We start from the raw sequence: 19,481 nt of genomic DNA on the forward strand, positions 1-19,481 counted from the left end.
ATGGTGGAATGAGGTGGGATGGAGAATAAAATGGGAGTATCCTGGGAGAAGGAATCTTGTGCAACAGAATCTTCTCATCCCATGCACCCACTAAATCTGTTTTAGGGATTCTCCAAACTCTCTGGAGCAGGTTTGGGGAAGGTGCAGGGCATGGGCAGAGGAAGAAGCAGGAGGAACTGTCCTAGTGCACAAGCAGAAATGGGTTGGATGAACATAGGACATTGTGTCAAGTTCCATTTGTGAATGGATGAGTGCACCATCTGTGGAAAAATCCATTTTTTCCTTTACAATTAGAAATATGCCCCCCTGCCAGCCACTATACTACTTCTAACAGCCTCCCATAGTCAAAGGGAATACAGAAGCTATGAAAAGTTTACAGAGAGTTGTTAGGAACATAAATATGACAAGGAAATGCTTTGTGGCTTGAGCCTGAATGAATGAGGTTGGCTATCAATCTCAATAAATACAGGCAACAACTCTGGCTTCTAAAACCAGAGTATTGCTTTTTCCTTTGCCAAGTAATTTGCTAAAGGACATATAAGTCACAGCAGTAAAGGAACAGAAGCGAAAGTTGGCAGGCCTATAGAGGTTGGTAGAAGCATACAGGAAATGTCATCTATGTCACACTCCAATCAGAAACAATATTTTTCATTCTTTTGCAACAGCCATATTTTGGAGACATACTTTCTCATTTTTTTCTCCAAACCTTTAAAATGCAACTACGTGTTCTCTCCTGTTTTCAAAGGAAAACATGTTCTAACCAGTGCTAAATCTCATTATACAGTCCTAAAAACAGTGAAATTAACTGAAACATATATTTTATTCAGTTTAATTCATGAACAAATATCCAAAAAGCAAAATATGAGTCATTATTAGTACTGCAAAAATGGACACTAATCTCCACATAATCCTGTCTGCTCACAAGCCAGTCACATTCTGTTCAAGGGAGCGTGCTGCCATGTAAATATGTATAGGATTGCAGCCTAATTTTATTTTTAATTTTTAAAATCATAATCCCAAAAAGTTTGAGGTTTATATGACTATTAAAGGTAAAGGGACCCCTGACCGTTAGGCCCAGTCGCAGATGACTCTGGGGTTGCGGCGCTCATCTCGCTTTACTGGCTGAGGGAGCCGGATTACAGTTTCCGAGTCATGTGACCAGCATGACTAAGCCGCTTCTAGTGAACCAGAGCAGCGCATGAAAATGCTGTTTGCCTTCCCACCTATTTATCTACTTGCACTGCGTGTTTTCAAACTGCTAGGTTGGCAGGAGCAGGGACTAAGCAGTGGGAGCTCACCCCGTCGTGGGGATTTGAACCACCAAACTTCTGATCGGCAAGCCCTAGGCTCTGTGGTTTAACCCACAGCGCCACCCGCGTCCCTTATATGACTATTAGTTGACTCCAAACCCAAGCCACAAATTTTAGTAAGCTGGTTTGCAGATGCTTACATGGAAAAGGGATAGCATACTTGTATTTTATAGGAAGGGAGAATACAGAACCAAGGTCAACAGTGATTGTGTGCTCACCATTTGAGAGTCTTACCTTTTAAGTGGTATTTCAAGTTCTGTTTGGAGACCTGATCAGAAATGTCATCAGCTGTCCAGCCCCTCCTTATAATTTCTGCACATTCCTTTTAGCACTCCCTCTTTTGCTATTTACCTCTTCATGATTTTGCTTATTTTGCTTCATTTTAAACACTTTGCCATACTTATATTTTTTTGTGCTTGCAAGATTTCTCATCAGATTTCTGTTCTGTCCACCCCACCAAAATATCTACGGATTGTGCACCACAGAGCATTACATCTCATTTATACATGAAAAGGCATGTGGGCAATCAGAAAAGGGACATCTCTTATTGATCCTTCTTTCTTAAAAACAAATAAACCCAGAAGCCTCGTATTTTAAACATGGATCAAAATCTTGTAACATGCACCAGATCAGCACACAATGAGAAAATAGTGACATGGTTTTCTTTTTCTTCCTCTTCTAGTGTGACTCTTAGATTTTGCTTGCTAGTTTAATAAGAACTTTTGAAAGGCAAGAGCTAGTTTATGATGTTTAGATGGTGCCTTCCTCTAAGTGCTTGGAGTTGCCAATTATTGCATGGAAATAGTCCGTGCAGAATTATTGTCAGTTCTCATTTCAGGTATAATTATCACTGGTAAAGTTAACATAGAAATCCTTTTCTCTCTCATTATCAGCCCGGTAGCCATGAGCGTAGAACTGCTCTGCAGTCCTACTCAGGCTTATCCACACAGCCTGCACCCCATCCTGTGTTGTGCAAAGTCTAGCAGGTAAGAAGGGAGAACAGGTGACAGTAAGGGGAGATGTGAAGGGCAGTGTCAGGGGCTGGACTGAGGAGGAATGGTGTGGGCCACTCCCCTTCTACACAACCTTCCCAAGAACAGGAGGACAACATAGAATTACAACAGTGGTTTGCAGAAGGTTCAGAGAATGTAGAGGGGAAAAGCTGGGAAATATTGGAAGAGGAAGTAGAAACAGCTGACAAGACACAGTGTCTTTGGTGAGCATTCCTGAGCCCCCCTCTCCCAGGACTAGGCGGGCAGTGTGAGTAGCTGAACAGAAAGCTCAGAGACAGAAAGATTAGACCAACCAGTGCAGGGATGACGTGGCATAACAGAGACGAATGAGGGCGGGACTTTATTTGGAGCCATTTCTAGAGAGAGGGAGACACATTCCTTTGTCTCTCGCTGTGATTATTGAATAAACTAATTGGTAAGAACTCTTTTTTTATCAGCTTCTTTACTGCCACCGGTGAAGGGACCTGATTCCCTGAGCCTCACAGGCAGAAAATGATGGGGCTGCATTCTCCTTCAAGCCTGGGGACTCCTTGAGAAACAGGAGAAAGCAACCTTAACTGACAGGAAGCAGCTAAAATCACACAGGAAACCTCCTGAATGATGTTCTCTGCCATAAAAGGATTCTTTGGTCAGCCGACTTTATATGAATGGGTATCACTTTCTTCATTGTCACACCAACAGAACGGGAAGGTCCCACAGCATGGCTGCAGCCATGGTTTCCACATAATGTTTCCAAGAGAGAGCTGCTGTGGGACAGGTGTGAGGGTCCCACGATGCTCTTCCACAGCTCTGCCTATGTGCTTTAGGACTGTGTGGAACAAGGGCTCTGTGTCCGGTGAAAGAGGCACGGCCTCTGATGGGTCTCTTGAGAGATCAAACAGCAGAGGAGGATCGTGATGTGTTACACCTTCTCCAGAACATGGGCAAATCCCTTTTCCATAACAGGCTCCTGTGCCTTTGGGGTGAAAGATCGGCGTTATGTAATGAGCCTTCCATAATGCACCACCTGGGAGGAAAAAGAAAGCACAAACAAAAACACCCTGAAACAATAATCATGAAGGTGATGATGTTCCCTGAAGATCTGGCTGAAATCTGAAAATTCAAATAAATTAACTTGCCAACAGAAGGAAATGCACAAGAACAACTCTCCGATACCCCAGTGCATTAGGTGTAATCTATTCCTCTCACTTTCCTTCTGGCCACTTGACCTGATTTTGTCAAGTTCCACTGACAATGAACTTTAGGCCCAGCAGTCTTGGGAACACTGCTTTCTATGGCAATGATTACCAGGCATGTTCTCCCCCCACCCCTGCAAAATAGTAGTAAATTTAAGTACACCTGCATCTTATTGTTTTTAATAGCAGGAGGTTTGTTTTCACACTCTGGGGAATTTGTTGTACTCACTGTCTTTCTGATGCCACCGTACTCCATGTAAGTATGATCCACAGTAATGAAACATGAATTCATGTTCTGAATGCTTGACTTCTTGCTGTAGCAAAGGCAATAGATTCCTTCCGTCAATTATTCTATAGCGACAAAGAAAGAATACGTCATCAGGCAGAAGACTGAAGTGAAAAAGCCATGTTTTTGCAGTGCTTTCTTGTAAACAGAGTCCCCCCCCCCCATGCATTCACATCAATTTTGAACAACATCCTGAAAAGTTTGTTTTCAATATTTCCCCCCAGCATTTGATTAAACACAGATTTGGCCACGAGGGACGCAATTACATTATGTCCAAAGATATTATAACGAAGAAGAAAGATGAGTGTATACACTATTCAAATAACTAATTATTAGGAAAGAAGTCATGAAGTAGTGCAGTTATTTAGATATTTGCTTCTTCTTCTTTTAAGTGTTATGTGAGCATGCTTAAACTTCAATGCTGCAGAGAGGGAGCAGTCAAAATTATAAACAAAACCTAACTAAGAAACATTTCCAACTTTCACAAAATAATATAGGCCATAAATGGAGGAACCATGGTCATCAGTTACGTCACAGATGCTGTGCAGTAGGTGCTTACAACACCAACACAACCATGTTCCACACAACATTAATGATCGCACTGATGCACTAGGTGGGCTGGGAATTTTCTCTTTCTTTCATTTCAAAAGATAGCAAAAGTGCTGGAAAAGTGTACGTTGCCTACAAAAAGGTATTACTTAATACCTTAATTCAGATGACTGAATCTTGCAGAAGAATACTGGATAACCCGCCCCACCCCCCAAAAGGAAGGAGGGAGGGATGGAGGGAAGGAGAAGGAAAAGTGTATGCTTGAAGAAAGAACCTACACTGACTATCAATGTCCACTGCTCCCAGGCTACATTATATATTGCATGATGAATTCTGCTTATTTCAAGATGCCTTCAAGTAGAGCATGCATAATATGAGCAAGGATACAGGCTCTATACCTGTCTTGTGGTACAGTCCCTCCAGCCACATGAGCCACCGTAGGGTAAATATCCATAAGGCTTGTTGGTTCGTCAACAACAGTGTTGGCAGGGAGCATTCCAGGCCACCTTAAGATGCCTGGCACCCGAATGCCTCCTTCCCAACCTCCCATGCCTTTGCCCCCTACATTGGGAACACAATAGCAGAAACAGACATGTTTATTATACTTACTTTCCTAAGCAAAAGAACATTCCAAGTCTCTTGTGGGTGGTGGAACCACATGGCCTTTCCATTTTCTTTGAAACTATCAATATGCACTAAAGGGCTGAGAATTAGTGGGATTGCTTTCATTTCAAACAAAAGCAGATCACAGGTTTTAGAATATATTGCAACCTTCCATATTTGTATTTGTATTATTATTTTATTTATGCCCCACCCATCTGTCTGGGTTTCCCCAGCCACTCTGGGTGGCTTACAGCATATATAAAACATAGTAAAATATCAAACATTAAAAACTTCCCGATATAGGGCAGATGTCTTGTAAAAAGTTATGTAGTTCTTTATCTTCTTGACCTCTGAAGGGAGGGCATTCCATAGAGAGGGACCACTTCTGAGAAAGCCCTCTGCCTGGTTCCCTGTAACTTTGTTTCTTGCAGCGAGGGAACCAGCAGAAGACTCTCAGAGGAGGACCTCAGTGTCTGGGCTGAATGATAGGGGTGGAGACCTTCAGGTATACTGGCCCAAGGCTGTTTAGGGCTTTAAATGTCAGCACCAACACTTTGCTCAGAAATGTACTGGGAGCCAGTGGAAATCCTTTAACACCAGTGTTATTTGGTCCCGGGGGCCATTCCCAGTCACCAGTCTAGCTGCCACATTCTGTATTAGTTGTAGTTTCCGAGTCACCTTCAAAGGTAGCCCCACACAGAGCTCAGTGCAGTAGTACAAGTGGAGTATGCACCACTCTGGCAACACAGTCCATGAGTAGGTAGGGCCTCAGACAGCATACCAGATGGAGCTGGTAGACAGCTGCCCTGGACACAGAAGTGACCTGCGCCTCCATGGACAGCTGTGGGTTACCCAATAATATTTATCAGCAATATGCAACTCAAAAGAGTTCCCATAGACATATGTATACAGGGTGTGGTCAATAAAAGACCACATGCCTCCTAATTTCATAGCACAGGAAAAGAGATCAATTTATCCTGGAAAACAACCCAAAGCAAAATTACCCAAACTTCCAGATAGGCAAAGCAACTATATTGCTGCACTGTTTACCTTTATATATGCCATTCCAGCCACCCAGCTGTATTGTTCCTTCCTGAGCTTCCAGTTGCCCTCCATGGTCTGAGGCAAAATAGGTCAATGTGTTGTTTCTCAAGCCTTCCTTGTCAATAGCATCTAGAATTTGACCTACAGAGTTAACCCCCCACCAAAAACAAATATTTACCATGGAGACAATAGCACACAAGGAATTTGTCTTATCTTATCCTCAAAACAGTCCTGTGGTGCAAGTTAAGCTTGGCTTCTAAAACTGCTCATGAAACAGGGAAAACCTATCTCTCCCTCCTGACTTTGAAAGAGGCTAGCTGTTCCTTAGATGCACATCAAATTATTGCATAAAGGTGTACGTTGTAGAATTGACAGTAGCCATGCAGGAACCTTTCTCCTCCTCCTCTCCATCCTAACAGGACGTGTCTGTGATCCCACCAAAATTGTAATAAACTGCAGCACTGAGGGCAGGATGTTCTATATTTCACCTTTGTACTACAAGAAAGGGTAGCTGCTTTTTAAATCATTCACTCAATCCTTGTAGCCCATAAACAAGGCAGTGTTCAAGACAGCCACAGAATCATAATCCATGCCTCACCACCACTTGGGGTGATCAGTGTCCATTAACAAGAGAAGAATGCTTAGAGAAAGCCAACACACCTACTAACCAGTCCATTTCTTCTACGTTGTCTCCATATATCCCATGCCTGCTTTTCCCAAGAAAAGCTTCTGTTGTAAACAGGGGCGTGTGGACGTGCAAAAAAGAAACAAAGAGGAGGAATGGCCCATGCTTGTTGCTTAAAAGAAATGAATAGAACACATTTAGTAAATTACAGCATCTTTGCAGTTTGATATTTCAGGGAAAGTGTTCAATTACCTCTGAATAAATGAAACTGCTTCCTTTAGGACGAGAGAGGCCGTTCTTTCCAGCTTCATCGGTTGTTCAGTGATGTTGTGGTTGCGCATCAAGATGCAATTCCAGTATTTCACAAAGCCATAACTGGAGTACCAGGAAGCAAAAAACAGGAACCCAAGCAAAGCAAAAAAGGTGACCACCTTCCAAGTAACAAAGACCAGTCCTGTTGTCTTTCCTACAAGAGCTGTGAGAACTGCAAGGGCAATAAGTTGGGTGTAAAACCACAGCTTAGCCTGCAACGCTGCATCCAACTCTGGAGGCTTGTGGTCCTGGCAGTTGTTGAGAAGAGTGAAAGGCATGCCATAAAAGTAATCAAAGCCGTGACTCAAAGGATGGTGGCAGTGATCATGGACAGAGTCACAGTTTACCCCTTGATGCCACTTCCCTGGAAATTAAAGCAGAAAACCGTCTGTTACTATTACTTGGAGTGGATTCTGCTGCCCACCCCTTCAAAGTTTGATAACTAAAGTTATCTTCCAGGAAGGTCTTCCTTTCAAACACAGTCGCAATGAATGGCACTGTATAACCGTGCAGTTTCATGGGACTACAGCAGCACTAAAGCACTCTTGTAGCATTTTAGCATGTCATGGCTTCCCCTAAAGAATCCTGGGAACTGGAAGGGGTTAAGTGTGCTCACCTAACATACCTACAATTCCCAGTACCCTCAAGAAACTAGTTTGTAAGCGGCGCCATAACGTGTAAATCTGGTATCAGTGTGCTTTAAAAGTATGGCGTGTTTGTCCACTCAAATCCTTATTTCCCTCCCTATAATGATCCTTTAAGCGGAGATTTCAGAATGATCCTTTAAGTGGCATTACCTGACCATCTGTGCCAGACAGTGTTAATCTTCATGTTTAATACATGAACCATTTCTCAAAAGGACCGCTGTGACTGTGAATCTTTAGAAGTACTGTGAACGTTTAGATTTACAGGGAAACTGCAACACAGCAGATTTAGTGGAGTCTCTTGACCTACTAACCTCTATTGTGAAATCAATCGACAATTTGTTGCACTTGGCTTCCTTTCCAGTTGATGGTCTAATCATTTGACTCTTAACTCTCACGCACGAGCCCAGCATGTAGTCTGAGAAAGACTCCCACAGAAGGCAGCAATGAGCATGCATCACTTCAGGAGCACTCCTAATCCACACAGAAAAAGTCCTAAACATCTAACCCGGTCCTGAATCTCAAGATGACCTTAAGATACAGTCATTACTGTCCCTGCACACTGTTTACACAATTGCAGCCAGGTGTTTAGGTACTGATGCATACATGCAACTATAAATGGAAATCTAGTTACCGTATTATTTCTTTTCTCTCTTTTTACAATCATTTGGTATTTCTGATTTTTCTTTTCACTTTACTTCCACCATCTTAAATCATGAATGTTACCAAGTGGGTATACAAGTCAGAAAACAAAGACATACTTGCCCACACACTTGGTAACATATTTGCCTCGCTCAAATGCTTGCTACAGTACAGGCAGGTTATTGTGTAACACCGTTAGTATAAGTCACGTAAAAGTAGGTCATGTTAATGTAGCACATTCTGACCCAGTCATACCAAATACCCCAGATTTATTCTCAACACACACCCAGAGAGAGAGAGAGAGAGAGAGAGAGAGAGAGAGAGAGAGAGAGAGGCAGACAGACAGGTTAAAGAGGGCAAATTCTAGGTAAGTATGGGGACACTTAGCTTTAACAAACAAACAGAGGATCTTATGGGAACAGGGAATTAAGTCAATGTCAAAGCTGCCTTCATTCCACAGACCTTATGATGAGGAAAGGTCAGGCAACAAACATTTCCTTATCCACTGGAACCAGTAATTTTTCATCATCTTCACATCCAAGATTTAATAAGCATCTGCTTTTGTATGAAGACCTGAAGATCTATAGACACCTATGATCATGAGGAGGTCATAGGATTTCTACGTACCTACAAGTCCCGTGGCATAACCCTGCTGCTGCAAGACCTTGGCAAAAGTGGTTTCATTGGCAGGGAGTCCTCCTGAGCCAGCGTTCCACTGCAGAGCCCGATATGAACCACCTGAAGCCATGCCTGTATCACCAAGGATAAAGGCCACAAGTAAACCAACCACCAATACATTTATCAAGTTCAGTTTACATGGATCTGCATCACTTTTTACACTCAAACCTTATCAAGACATCAATATAACCCAGCTGTACAAATTCATCCAGCTGGATCCAAAGGTTGCTGCTGTCACAAAAACACCATATCCTTCCTTTAAATAATACTATCACAGGAATGAGCTCCTGTCCTGGGACGCAACATAATAATGCTAAAACCATTTCATTGATGGGGAAAGTATTATAGAAGCTGTAAAAACAAATACAAAGCTTAGTCATTTAAATATGGTTCCTTGCGTCATCAGCCTGGTGAAACTTCAACAAATCCCAGTACCATCCAACCTAATGCCATGTACAACGACAATTCTCAACAGATAATTAAATCGACAATTTAAGTAATTGTCATTATTTAAACTCAGGAAATACATCACTGAATTACACTTCACTGATAGTAGATTCAAGACAAGACAGATAGTTAACTTTCAGAACTCATAGCCACAATAGGCTATGGCCACTAGCTTAGATGGTTGTAAAAGAGGTTTAGATAAATTTATCAGCACCTGAGTATCATGCTAAAAAATGCAGTCAGGAATGAAGTACTGGTTTTTCATGTGGAACAAAACTGTACTACTTTCAGCATGCTTATTTTGTTCAATTTCGCACATTGTCTCAGCTGCACATCAAACCAAACATTCCAAATATACTCTACCTGATCTGATGGGGTATCTGCCAGTCAGAAAAGCTGCTCTGCTTGGGGTACAAAGCGAAGCTGCAGCAATGTGCTGAGTAAGCTTCACTCCTTCCTTTGCCAGCCGGTCAATATTGGGGGTGCTGAGATAGAAAGGTGATATATTAATAGAATGAAATAGCAGGAGACGAAAGAAGGAGGCAATATATGGCAATTTATCTTGACAGTCCAAGCAACCTGCATCACATAGGTGACGCTCCTTTGTAGTGACAAGCGACAGTGAAGTAAAATGAACTGGAAGATGGCCCAAAGCTGTTCAAGAAACCTTTTAGCCAGTGTCATATTCACAACAATACAACAGTAACCCGAGAATCCCTTACTTGATAGTGTTGTTGCCATAGCAGCCTAGATCTCCAATCCCGAGGTCATCGGCCAACATCAGAACAATATTAGGTTTCATGTTCAGAGCTGCATTTGTCCCACGGGCATCAAGTGATATAAGTAAAGCCAACAGAGTAGCTAGATAGATTCTGAAATCAAAAATCACCAAACAATGGTTTGAAGCTGACAGGAGAGAGGAAAGACCCAGACCATATGACAGTACAGTGGTACCTCGGTTCCAGAACGTCTCTGTTGACAAACGTTTTGGAACACAAATGCCAAAGACCCGGAAGTAAATGCTTCCATTTTTGAACACGCCTCAAAAGTCGAACGGCTTCTGCTGCGTGTTTTTCAATTTTCTCAATTGAATGTGCAAACAGCCCTTCGTGCCTCAATTTCTGAACCTTTTGGAACCTGAACGGTCTTTCAGAACAGATTACATTCGAGAACTGAGGTACTACTGTATTTTTAGTATGCCAGTGATAAAACTGTTATAACGGACTACGGCAGTGGAGTAAAATGGAGCGACACTTTCAGGACTGCTTTAGATGTAAATTATTACGATGCAATTTTAATTATAATATTAAATTTCTGTTCCGCCCTTCTTTCCAAAGGAGCTCAGAGTGGTAAAGCAATATGATTGAAATGAAAAGTTTAAAAAGTTAAAACATCTAAAAACAACAAGCGCAACACTGTAAGCCTAAGTATTGGATCGATCCCCACTTTACTCCCACCTCAAGTTGAGAACTATGCATCTCTGCTATAACAGGTCCCCATGTGTTGGGAGAAATGTCTGTAGAGGGAAGATTGTCCTATGCATGGAGGCCTCAGGGTACCAAGAGGTACAAAAGATTCTATTAGAGATGGGCCCCATAAGGTGTGGACAGCACAGAGGCAGAGCTGTGACCATAGGGGTGGGGCTAGAGGCATGGTCCTGATTTAAGGATAATATCACGTTGCCCATGCTAGGAAGGGTAAGAACAACATTCCCCACCACCACCAATATTATTGTTGTTGAGAGCAAGCAACTTCCTGCTTCTTCAAATGGAGGCAATTTCCCCCCCTTCCCCGCCCGCCTACTCTTGTGCCTTTAATAGCAGCTCCACAGCCTAGTATTATGCAAGTGAACTTTTATTCAGTGTGCAGGAAAATTGTTTTGTAATGGGGAAAGCTCGTTTGCTTAATTGCTGCTCGTAATGGCAAAGGTAGGAGGAAGACAGCTCTACCTGCCACGCCTTTGTAGGGTCTTGATTCCCCTCCAATTTATTTTATTTTTTAATGGAAAGTTCAGTCGTTTACATAACTGAAAACCGACGCCCTGCTTTACAAACTCCATGATTCCTTTGAAAACAAAGATCCCCCCAAGCAAGAATGCAGGAGTTTGACTTTTCTGAAGGACGGGAGTCTGAAAGGAGGAAGCAAGCGGCAGGCTTTCGCCTCCGACCCCGCTAGTCAAGCACAGGTTCAAAACCAGAGCTCGCCGACGCTGCGCTTCCAGACACGCAGAAAGGGAACGCAGCTCCGTGGAAAGCAGCCGTCATGGTCCAAGGAAATCGGGAAATGCACACCTTGGAAATGAAGGAGAGACCCTCTTCAGGCGCTCGCCCTCTGCTTGGCTGAGCTCACCGTGTAGCCAGGCAATCCCCATCGCGAAAGCCAGGACCCACCCGGAAGAAAGGAGCCTGGCCAAGGGGGCAAGGCTTAGGCAGAGCCAGTAAAAGGCTGCAGAGAAAGCAAAAGCCTTCCTTGAAAACAGCGAGCTTCGGTAAGGGGATGAGGGAAAATTCCAAACTTTCTCAGAAAGCGTAGAGCAGGCTTTATTTCATAGAACCATAGAGTTATATGGGATTGTGTGGGGTGTTAGGTAGTACTTCTGGTGGGGACACGTCACTCTCCTTCTGGGATACGTGGTCCATTTTAGTCCCCACCCTGCGCTCAGCTCTCACCTAGGGCTCCTAGAAGATGTCAGCGTGCAGCCACACCCGGGGAATGGCTTCAACTGGCTGGCTAAACCAATGAAGGTAGCTGATGGGTCTCAAACCCTCATAGGGACTTCAGCACTTGGCTGACCAGACCAATTGTGGGTCCAATGGTTAAGAAGGTGGTTTCTGCACATGCTGTAGAAGGAAGTGAGGGGCAGATGGGACTCATCAGCCTGGGAAGGTAGCCCATCTAGGAGAAGGAAAACTCTGATCTTAAACCTCCACTGCCTTGTGGGATATCTTTGGGGGAAGAAAAGGCTAGGAGTAAATCCTACAGAAATCCAGAGTTCCTAGGAGGGTTGGTTGGCACCTTGTGTGCCTTCTTCCTGCAGCCATGTCAGTGCCAAACGTTTTGCTCTGCTTTCCTTTGGACTGCATTTCATTGTCTTTCATTGTCAGCCCTCTAGGTAGATAAAAGAAACTTTAGAAGGTAAATAGGCCTGTCCAAAATGATTTATGGCTTTTAGGGTTATTTTTTTAAGTCTAGCTGAAGAGTCTTTTTAAGCATGTGAAATGAATAGGTACTATCTTGAAGGACCCAGGAATACCAGATGACAATATCTGAATGTTTGTGTTCATCTGTAGCTTTGATTCAATTGCCCTTTGTAGAAAGAAGGGCACTGCAGACAGTTACCACCTATTTAATCATTCAATTTATAGACAACTTCATATAACTGTGGGAATGTTAAGGAAGGTAGGAAATGTTATATTGTTTTGATATTATCCCTCCTCACTCAAGCCAGTGAGTAAACAGCAGAGCACATTCCCTTCCAACTTACTGGAAACTAGTTGATGATTCGTTAGAATCCTCTAATTAAGCAATCGAGTTTGGCTTATCCAGTCTGGATTGTTCCTGGTAAGTTTCCCCTTTATTTTCCTATTAAAATAATAACACAACACAGTCTTCTTTAAAAGTAAGAATAAAGTTTTACTCACATTCAGTTCACAGCAGTAATCTGAAGGTAGGCTTTATTTTGTGGTTAAAGTGAAAAGACGTTTGAATTATATATCAGACTTTTGGCTTGTGGGCTCCATCCTATGTGAAGATTTGAGCCATGCACTGGCTAAGAGCCAGGAGAGTGAGAGTCCTTGAGTAAAACTACAAGACCAAGAGATTGAAATGGCCAGTGCTTTTACCTGGTCAGCTAGGGTCACGCCCATCTACCTGGTCACACACAGGGGGAGGAAGCTCCAGAGCAGGTATGACAGGAAGTCCTCCCTGTCTGCAGCCACATTCCCATGTGTCTATTCTAGGTAACAGGAAATTGTACTTGACTGCTCTAGTAATAATACATCTCACAATAACAAATCACTTAGTAGTTTACAAATAAAAAATGGTAACACCACAAAGCTAAAAAACAAGTAAGAGTGTTATGTACTGAGTTGAATAAGATCCAAACTGCAGCAGTCTGATTGGTCCTAGAACAATAGGATCCAAAATGCAGCAGCCTGATTGGTCCTAGAACAATGCAGCAGTATGATTGGTTGGCAGGAACCACCCAATCCTGCTCCAGATAGAAGTGAATCCACAACCTGATTGGCTTACAGTAGAATTCCGGAATTAGCCAATCATGTGCAGCCCATTGTGTAAATAATGTATATAAAGCAGATACTGTGAGGGGACTTTCTTTCATTCCTCCTCACCACTATGAGCTGAATAAAGAGCATGAAATCACTTTGCGACTCTGAGTATATTTCAAAGAGGAAATACATAATGTCAGCATCACAATAAAATACAATATTGCTGTACACATCTCCAAGCAGCAAAAGACTCCAGGGGCTCCAACGCTTACCCAGGATTCCATTTCCTTGGAATGAAGGTCAAAGGAGACTGTGGTGTTTTTAAGATATATGGTTTTATTTACACACACACAAACATATACACACAATGTGATCAAAGGATGGAGGGGCTCACAGCATTAACTCCCCAACAGATCTTTCTTCCTCATTAGGCTTCCAGCAAAGCCCCAGGCCAGAGCTCTTGGGTCTAGCACAGAGCAAGACATGTCTCTGTCTCTGGCTTCAAGCATCACACAAAAATAACTTGACCTGTTATTCCCCATCCCATGGCAGCTTGGCATCCAGCCAGGTGAGCTGGCTGGGAAATGGCCTACCTATTTGTCTCCATTGCAACTTATTAGGGCACGTAACACAGGAAACTTTAAAATGATGTCCATTTTATAGGTTTTCCTTTTCTTTGTCACACCAGCAGAATGGGAAGGTCCCACAGCATGGCTGCAGCCATGGTTTCCAGATATTGTGGCCAAAAGAAAGCTGCGATGGGACAGGAGTGAGGGTCCTGCGATGCTCCTCCACAGCTCTGCCTATGCGCTTTAGAACTTCATGGAACCAGGGCTCCGTGTCTGGTGAAAGAGGCATAGCCTCTGATGGGTCTCTTGAGAGATCAAACAGCAGAGGAGGGTCGTGTTGTCTTACATATTTCCCAGAACATTGGCAAAATATTATATTGTAACAACCTCCAGATCCCTCTGGGTGAAAGATTGGTGTCATATAATGAACCTTCCACACATTTCCACCTGGTGGGAAAGAATCCACATGAATATATTATTATTATTTTTAAAAACTATTTATTGAATTTTCAAATTTTACACATTTTTCCACCCTTCCATAATTTCCTATGTTTTCCCTTAAATGCTTCATATTTTAGATTCTTAATTTCTACATTTAACCATCCTGAGTTATTCATCCTGATATTTCTAAACTATTGCTCGTATTTCAAATCCTGCTTGCGTTTTCATGATACTACAATATTTCTTTAAATATTCTCTGAAATACTTCCATTCCTCCAAAAATGTTTCTTCATTCTTATCTCTAATTTCGCCTGTTAGCCTTGCCATTTCTGCATGCTACATCATTTTTATAAGCCATATAATTAACACACACAATTTCCTCAGTCTTTTATACTGGCTGCACCACACACACGCGCGCGCGCGCGCGCGCGCGCGCACACACACACACACACACACGCATACCTTGTGAGGAGGGCAGATTTGTAAAGCTTCTGGTCAATTGCAGTCCTTAAATAAAAAACTTTTATGTGCCAGATTCCTGGCTATGTACCTTTGCTCTAGTTAGTATAATAGGAGTGACCAAAGGGGAAGGTAGATCCCATGTTATGGTCTGGAGGGACTAATACCTGGCTGAAGCTAATATCTGGAGACCACCTGGAATTTCATGCATGCTCCCCAAGTTTCCATGATGGAAGAAAGGCAGAATATATTTGTAAGAAAAGAAAAGTGACTGCCCATAGAATAGCTGCCCCTTTCTCCTCTTTCTCACTCACTTGTACTGGGGTCAGGGACGCGGACTTAGAAAAAATATTGGGGGGGCCCGGGGAAGCTCATGAATAATAAATAAGCTCATGAATATGCAAATAAAGTGGCTCCGGCCCTAAATAGGGCAAGCCACGCCCCCCAGCCAGCCGATTGGCTGGCTGGGAGGTGTGGCCAGTCGGGATTCCCCTGTTCTCGCGGGATTTCCAGCCGGGGCTCTCCGATTAGGGCGCGTGGCTGGCTGGCTGGCGAAGGAGGAGGCGGGGGACGGCGGCGGCGCTCTGCTGGAAGGGCGCCCGCCTGAGATTATTGGGGGGGCTGAGCCCCCCCAAAAAATTTTTTGAGGGGGCTCGAGCCCCCTCAAGCCCCATGGAGTCGGCGCCTATGACTGGGGTCATGGATCATGCTGAGCCCTCATTTTCTTTATGGTCCCCAAATTTCTCCTTATCAGAAGTGCCACATATCCCGCCTCTATGTTAATTCTTATGAAAGAGTTTTTACTTATTAGTGAGCCAGCCCACGCACCCCAAGCCGATGGTTTCAGCACTGAGATTGTTCCTGCCAGCGTCTTGATACATATTAAAGTCACAGCCAAGTGACTTTCTTTGTAGAATGATATATCTCAGATCAACCCAGAAACAGGTTGTCCTACGTGCACCGCTTTTAAGAATGGGGGATTTGTTGCCGCATTTCATGACAGTGCCTCATTGAAGCTGCACTAAGGCTGCAATCCTAACCCCATTTCTCTGGAAGGAAGCCCCGCTGAATTAAACAGAACAAATTTTTCAATGGTCATGGTTATGCTTGTGTTGTAAGCTCCCTACAATATCAGACAGTGTGATGAACATTTGCATTCAAGCTTGTAATTTTAAATGGCAGGTCAGCATGTTTACTTGCAAAATGAGCTGCTCCTGGGTACATAGTCCAGGCCACCATAATGACTGACAGTCTAGAGCCTTTTACTGCCCAAAGATCTGCTCTTAATCACTATGCATTATCTTGACGTATCTATTACGCATCTGTCCTTTTGTTATACAAGAACACAATGGGAAATCACCATTTGAAATGTGGAACTGTTCTTAAGACCAAGTACCATGCTAAACAAGAAATCCATTAATTCATGTTAGGCATATGGTAATACAGCACCCAGAAGTGACTGCTGCTTCACCATTTTGAAAAAGGACTTAATAGATTGTGAAATAGTGAAATATGGACACATTTCTTTCTACTGTGAGACCAGTATCTTCCAAGCAACACAGCTTGTTGCAATTGGCAAATCTGTCAATTTCAGATTATCTCAGTTTTTCACCTTCCCAAACTTAAATTCAGTTCCCCCTCAGTTTGATTTTTTTAAAATTTAAAGCCCGCATGAAAATTCATTGACATTTGGCTGGGAATTTCTCCTCATATACACTTTTGCCAAATATACACATTTTTTATATATATATTACTTGGCTAGAGAACTAAATTGCAAAAGTAGGTTAAGTGTGAATTTCCAATGGTTGTGTTTTGGGTTGCGCATTGTTTCAGAAAGTGCAAATAAGGTAGGTTCACCTTTAAATGCAAACTTAATCAAATCCTTCCTCCTATACCTAATCTGTGGTCATCCTACATTATCCTTATAAACATGCTGAAAATAAAGAGGGACCTTGAGTCGCTCATTCTTCGTTGTTGATCTTTACTAATTTCCTTAGTCCGACTCTATTATTATTACACCATCTCTTCAGAAAACATAACTATTTTGCCATTGTTTTGTGAATGATTATTTTACCAGAAATTAAATAGATTTTTAATTTGAAGGAATTTGCTGTACTCACTGTCCTTCTGGTGCCACCGTGCTGCATGTAAATGCATCCCACAGTAGTGAAACAGGAATTCATGCTCCGAGTGTTGAACTGATCCCTGCAGCAAAGGCATCAAATCTCGACCATCAATTATCCTGAAGGGACAAAGGGAATGACTTAGATTGCTTTCAACAAATTGCCCTTGGATTGGTTCCACATTAGTTATGCATTCGGAACTTTGAAACAATAGTAACTATGTAATTTGCTAAATGAATGTGGGTGATATCTGCTAGTTTATATCTAAAGCAATATTGTTTTCTATTTGTAACCACTATGTGAGTCCTTGGGAGCTGAGAATTTGAGATGACAAGTGTGTGTGTGTGAATGCGCATATGTGTATATATGTATATGTATGTGAAAAAGGTAAAGGATCCCTGGATGGCTAAGTCCAGTCAAAGGCGACTATAGGGTTGTGGTGCTCATCTTGCTTTCAGGCCAAGGGAGCCGGTGTTTGTCCACAGACAGCTTTCTGGGTCATGTGGCCAGCATGACTAAACCGCTTCTGGTGCAACAGAATGCTGTGACGGAAACCAGAGCGCACGGAAATGCCATTTACCTTCCCGCTGCAGTGGTACCTATTTATCTACTTGCACTGGCGTGGTTTCAAACTGCTAGGTTGGCTGGAGCTCACCCTTGGGGGAGCTAACCCCATTGTGGGGATTCGAACTGCCGACCTTCTGATCAGCAAGCCCAAGAGGCTCAGTGGTTTAGACCACAGCGCCACCCGCTGTGTATATCTACTTATCAACGGAAGTTGGCCACCTGTATGCAATAAAACCACAAGCCATTTTGAGACATTGGTAAATATAGGAAAGTGTCTACCTTGACACATTGCATACCTGTCTTGTGGTACTGTCCCGCCAGCCAGATGAACCAACGTAGGGAAAATGTCCATTAGACTGGTTGGTTCATGAATAATCTTGCCCTCGGGTAGCATTCCTGTCCATCTAAATAATCCAGGGACACGGATTCCTCCTTCCCAGCCTGCCATGGCTTTTCCACCTAGAATTACCATAGAACAACACCTCATGATTAAAATTGAACTCTCTGCCATGCACTTATTTTGTTGCTCATATAGAAAACTGAATAAACGGCACTTCATTTTTTTTATGCCATTTATTTAATACTTCACCCTTCAAGGGAGAAATACACTCACAAATTTATCAAGCAAAGAAAAAGATAAAGCCACCAAAACATGACCACCAAAAAATGTAACATGCCTAGATAGCTCAGTTAAGCATGGATGGCTCAGTTGGTTAAAGTGTCATGCTGATAATGCCAAGGTTGCAGGTTCGATCCCTGTATGGGACAGCTGCATATTCCTCCATTGCAGGGGGTTGGACTAGATGATCATCAGGATCCCTTCCAACTCTACAATTCTATGAATCTATGAGAAAAACAGTACTCCCACTAATAATATCTCTCTATCATCTATCTATCTATCTATCTATCTATCTATCTATCTATCTATCTAGGGAAACAGAGGCATTTGTCCAGTGCTCAAGGGATGCTTTATGTTTAAGAAGGCAATCTTTCAGGACCCAAGACATGGAGGGTTTTAAAATCTTAAGTACCGGCGACTTCTGGGTTGGCGTGACCGGCTAATGGCGGATTCCCTCCGAGCTCCGGAGGGAATCGGCTTGGCAGGGGGCTGGGTCTTGCCGTGCCGGCGACACGGGGACCCTTAAAAACCACGGGCACGGAGCCCGTGGACATGGTGACTCGGCGGGCACCGTAAGCGCCCTCCCGACTCGTGAAGGAGCCTTTTTAAAGGCTACGGAACGGGTGCCGGGGAGCGGCGTGGTGCTGTGAGTCCTCCGCTTCCCCTGCCGAGCGAAGCCGCATGCCATTTGTCGGACAGCGCTGACTTCTTCCTATTAAAATTTGGACTTAAAATCAAGAACAACAACCCGTGAGTAATTTGGAAATTGGATTACAAATATTTCGGTTTTGGATTTGGCACGAGCGGGGGAGGTGAAAAAAAAAAGGAAGTCCGTCTCCCCCCTATTGTAAACAGTTTAAAGCAAGGACCTGTCAACTAAGGTTGCGGGAAGAATTGTCGTGATTGGATAAGGATATAAATTCCACGGATTTAAAGGACTAAGTTAATGTGCTGGAGGACTAGAGTTTACTTTGTTTGGATTAAGTACCACTTTTCTCAAGCCCGGGAGTAACCCGTGTAAAGAGCCTGCTGAGGATTTACAGGAATTTTTGACAGCTGTCAAACTAGCTGTCAAAGTTGGAAAAGCCGAAAGCTGAAACTCTAACCGGTTATATTGTTACAAAATATTGAAAGCAAAGAAAGACTGAT

The 19,481-nt window shown here is 43.0% G+C and overlaps 2 protein-coding genes and 1 long non-coding RNA gene across 9 annotated transcripts in view; 1 reads left to right on the forward strand and 2 right to left on the reverse strand.

Annotated features, from left to right (window-relative positions):
- Nucleotides 1-2,627: 2,627 nt before the first annotated feature.
- On the reverse strand, nucleotides 2,628-13,117 carry LOC308588586 (arylsulfatase D-like). Of its 3 annotated transcripts, none has more exons than XM_081197056.1 (10): nucleotides 12,970-13,117; nucleotides 10,051-10,200; nucleotides 9,692-9,813; nucleotides 8,831-8,953; nucleotides 6,858-7,281; nucleotides 6,641-6,777; nucleotides 5,987-6,121; nucleotides 4,732-4,894; nucleotides 3,728-3,849; nucleotides 2,628-3,329 (listed from the first exon to the last, which is right to left on the reverse strand). In XM_081197056.1, the coding sequence occupies exons 2-10, from the start codon at nucleotides 10,128-10,130 to the stop codon at nucleotides 2,953-2,955; spliced, it is 1,683 nt and encodes a 560-aa protein (XP_081053182.1). In that variant the 5' UTR covers nucleotides 10,131-10,200; nucleotides 12,970-13,117; the 3' UTR covers nucleotides 2,628-2,952. The 3 variants fall into 3 exon arrangements, with proteins under 3 accessions (XP_081053182.1, XP_081053181.1, XP_081053180.1); XM_081197055.1 differs by lacking the exon at nucleotides 12,970-13,117 and adding an exon at nucleotides 11,620-11,776; XM_081197054.1 differs by lacking the exon at nucleotides 12,970-13,117 and adding an exon at nucleotides 11,278-11,568.
- The window catches only part of LOC308588641, a 51,876-nt gene continuing 44,122 nt past the window's right edge, over nucleotides 11,728-19,481 (forward strand). The window contains exon 1 of one of the 2 annotated variants that reach the window (XR_014008852.1): nucleotides 11,728-11,816. This is a non-coding gene — a long non-coding RNA (uncharacterized lncRNA). Of the gene's footprint in view, nucleotides 11,817-12,865; nucleotides 12,890-19,481 lie in introns of those variants that run through there. The other variant, XR_014008853.1, reaches the window with a different exon arrangement.
- The window catches only part of LOC308588587 (arylsulfatase D-like), a 29,343-nt gene continuing 23,732 nt past the window's right edge, over nucleotides 13,871-19,481 (reverse strand). For 3 of the 4 annotated variants that reach the window (XM_081197057.1, XM_081197059.1, XM_081197060.1), the window contains 3 exons: nucleotides 18,010-18,172; nucleotides 17,144-17,265; nucleotides 13,871-14,570 (listed from right to left, as the gene is read on the reverse strand). In XM_081197057.1, the coding sequence (XP_081053183.1) occupies nucleotides 14,212-14,570; nucleotides 17,144-17,265; nucleotides 18,010-18,172 (644 nt within the window). In that variant the 3' untranslated portion in view covers nucleotides 13,871-14,211. The remainder of the gene's footprint in view (nucleotides 14,571-17,143; nucleotides 17,266-18,009; nucleotides 18,173-19,481) is intronic. The other variant, XM_081197058.1, reaches the window with a different exon arrangement.

This window comes from Podarcis bocagei, assembly GCF_964188305.1.
Source record: "Podarcis bocagei genome assembly, chromosome: 6".
Lineage (NCBI taxonomy): Eukaryota > Metazoa > Chordata > Lepidosauria > Squamata > Lacertidae > Podarcis > Podarcis bocagei.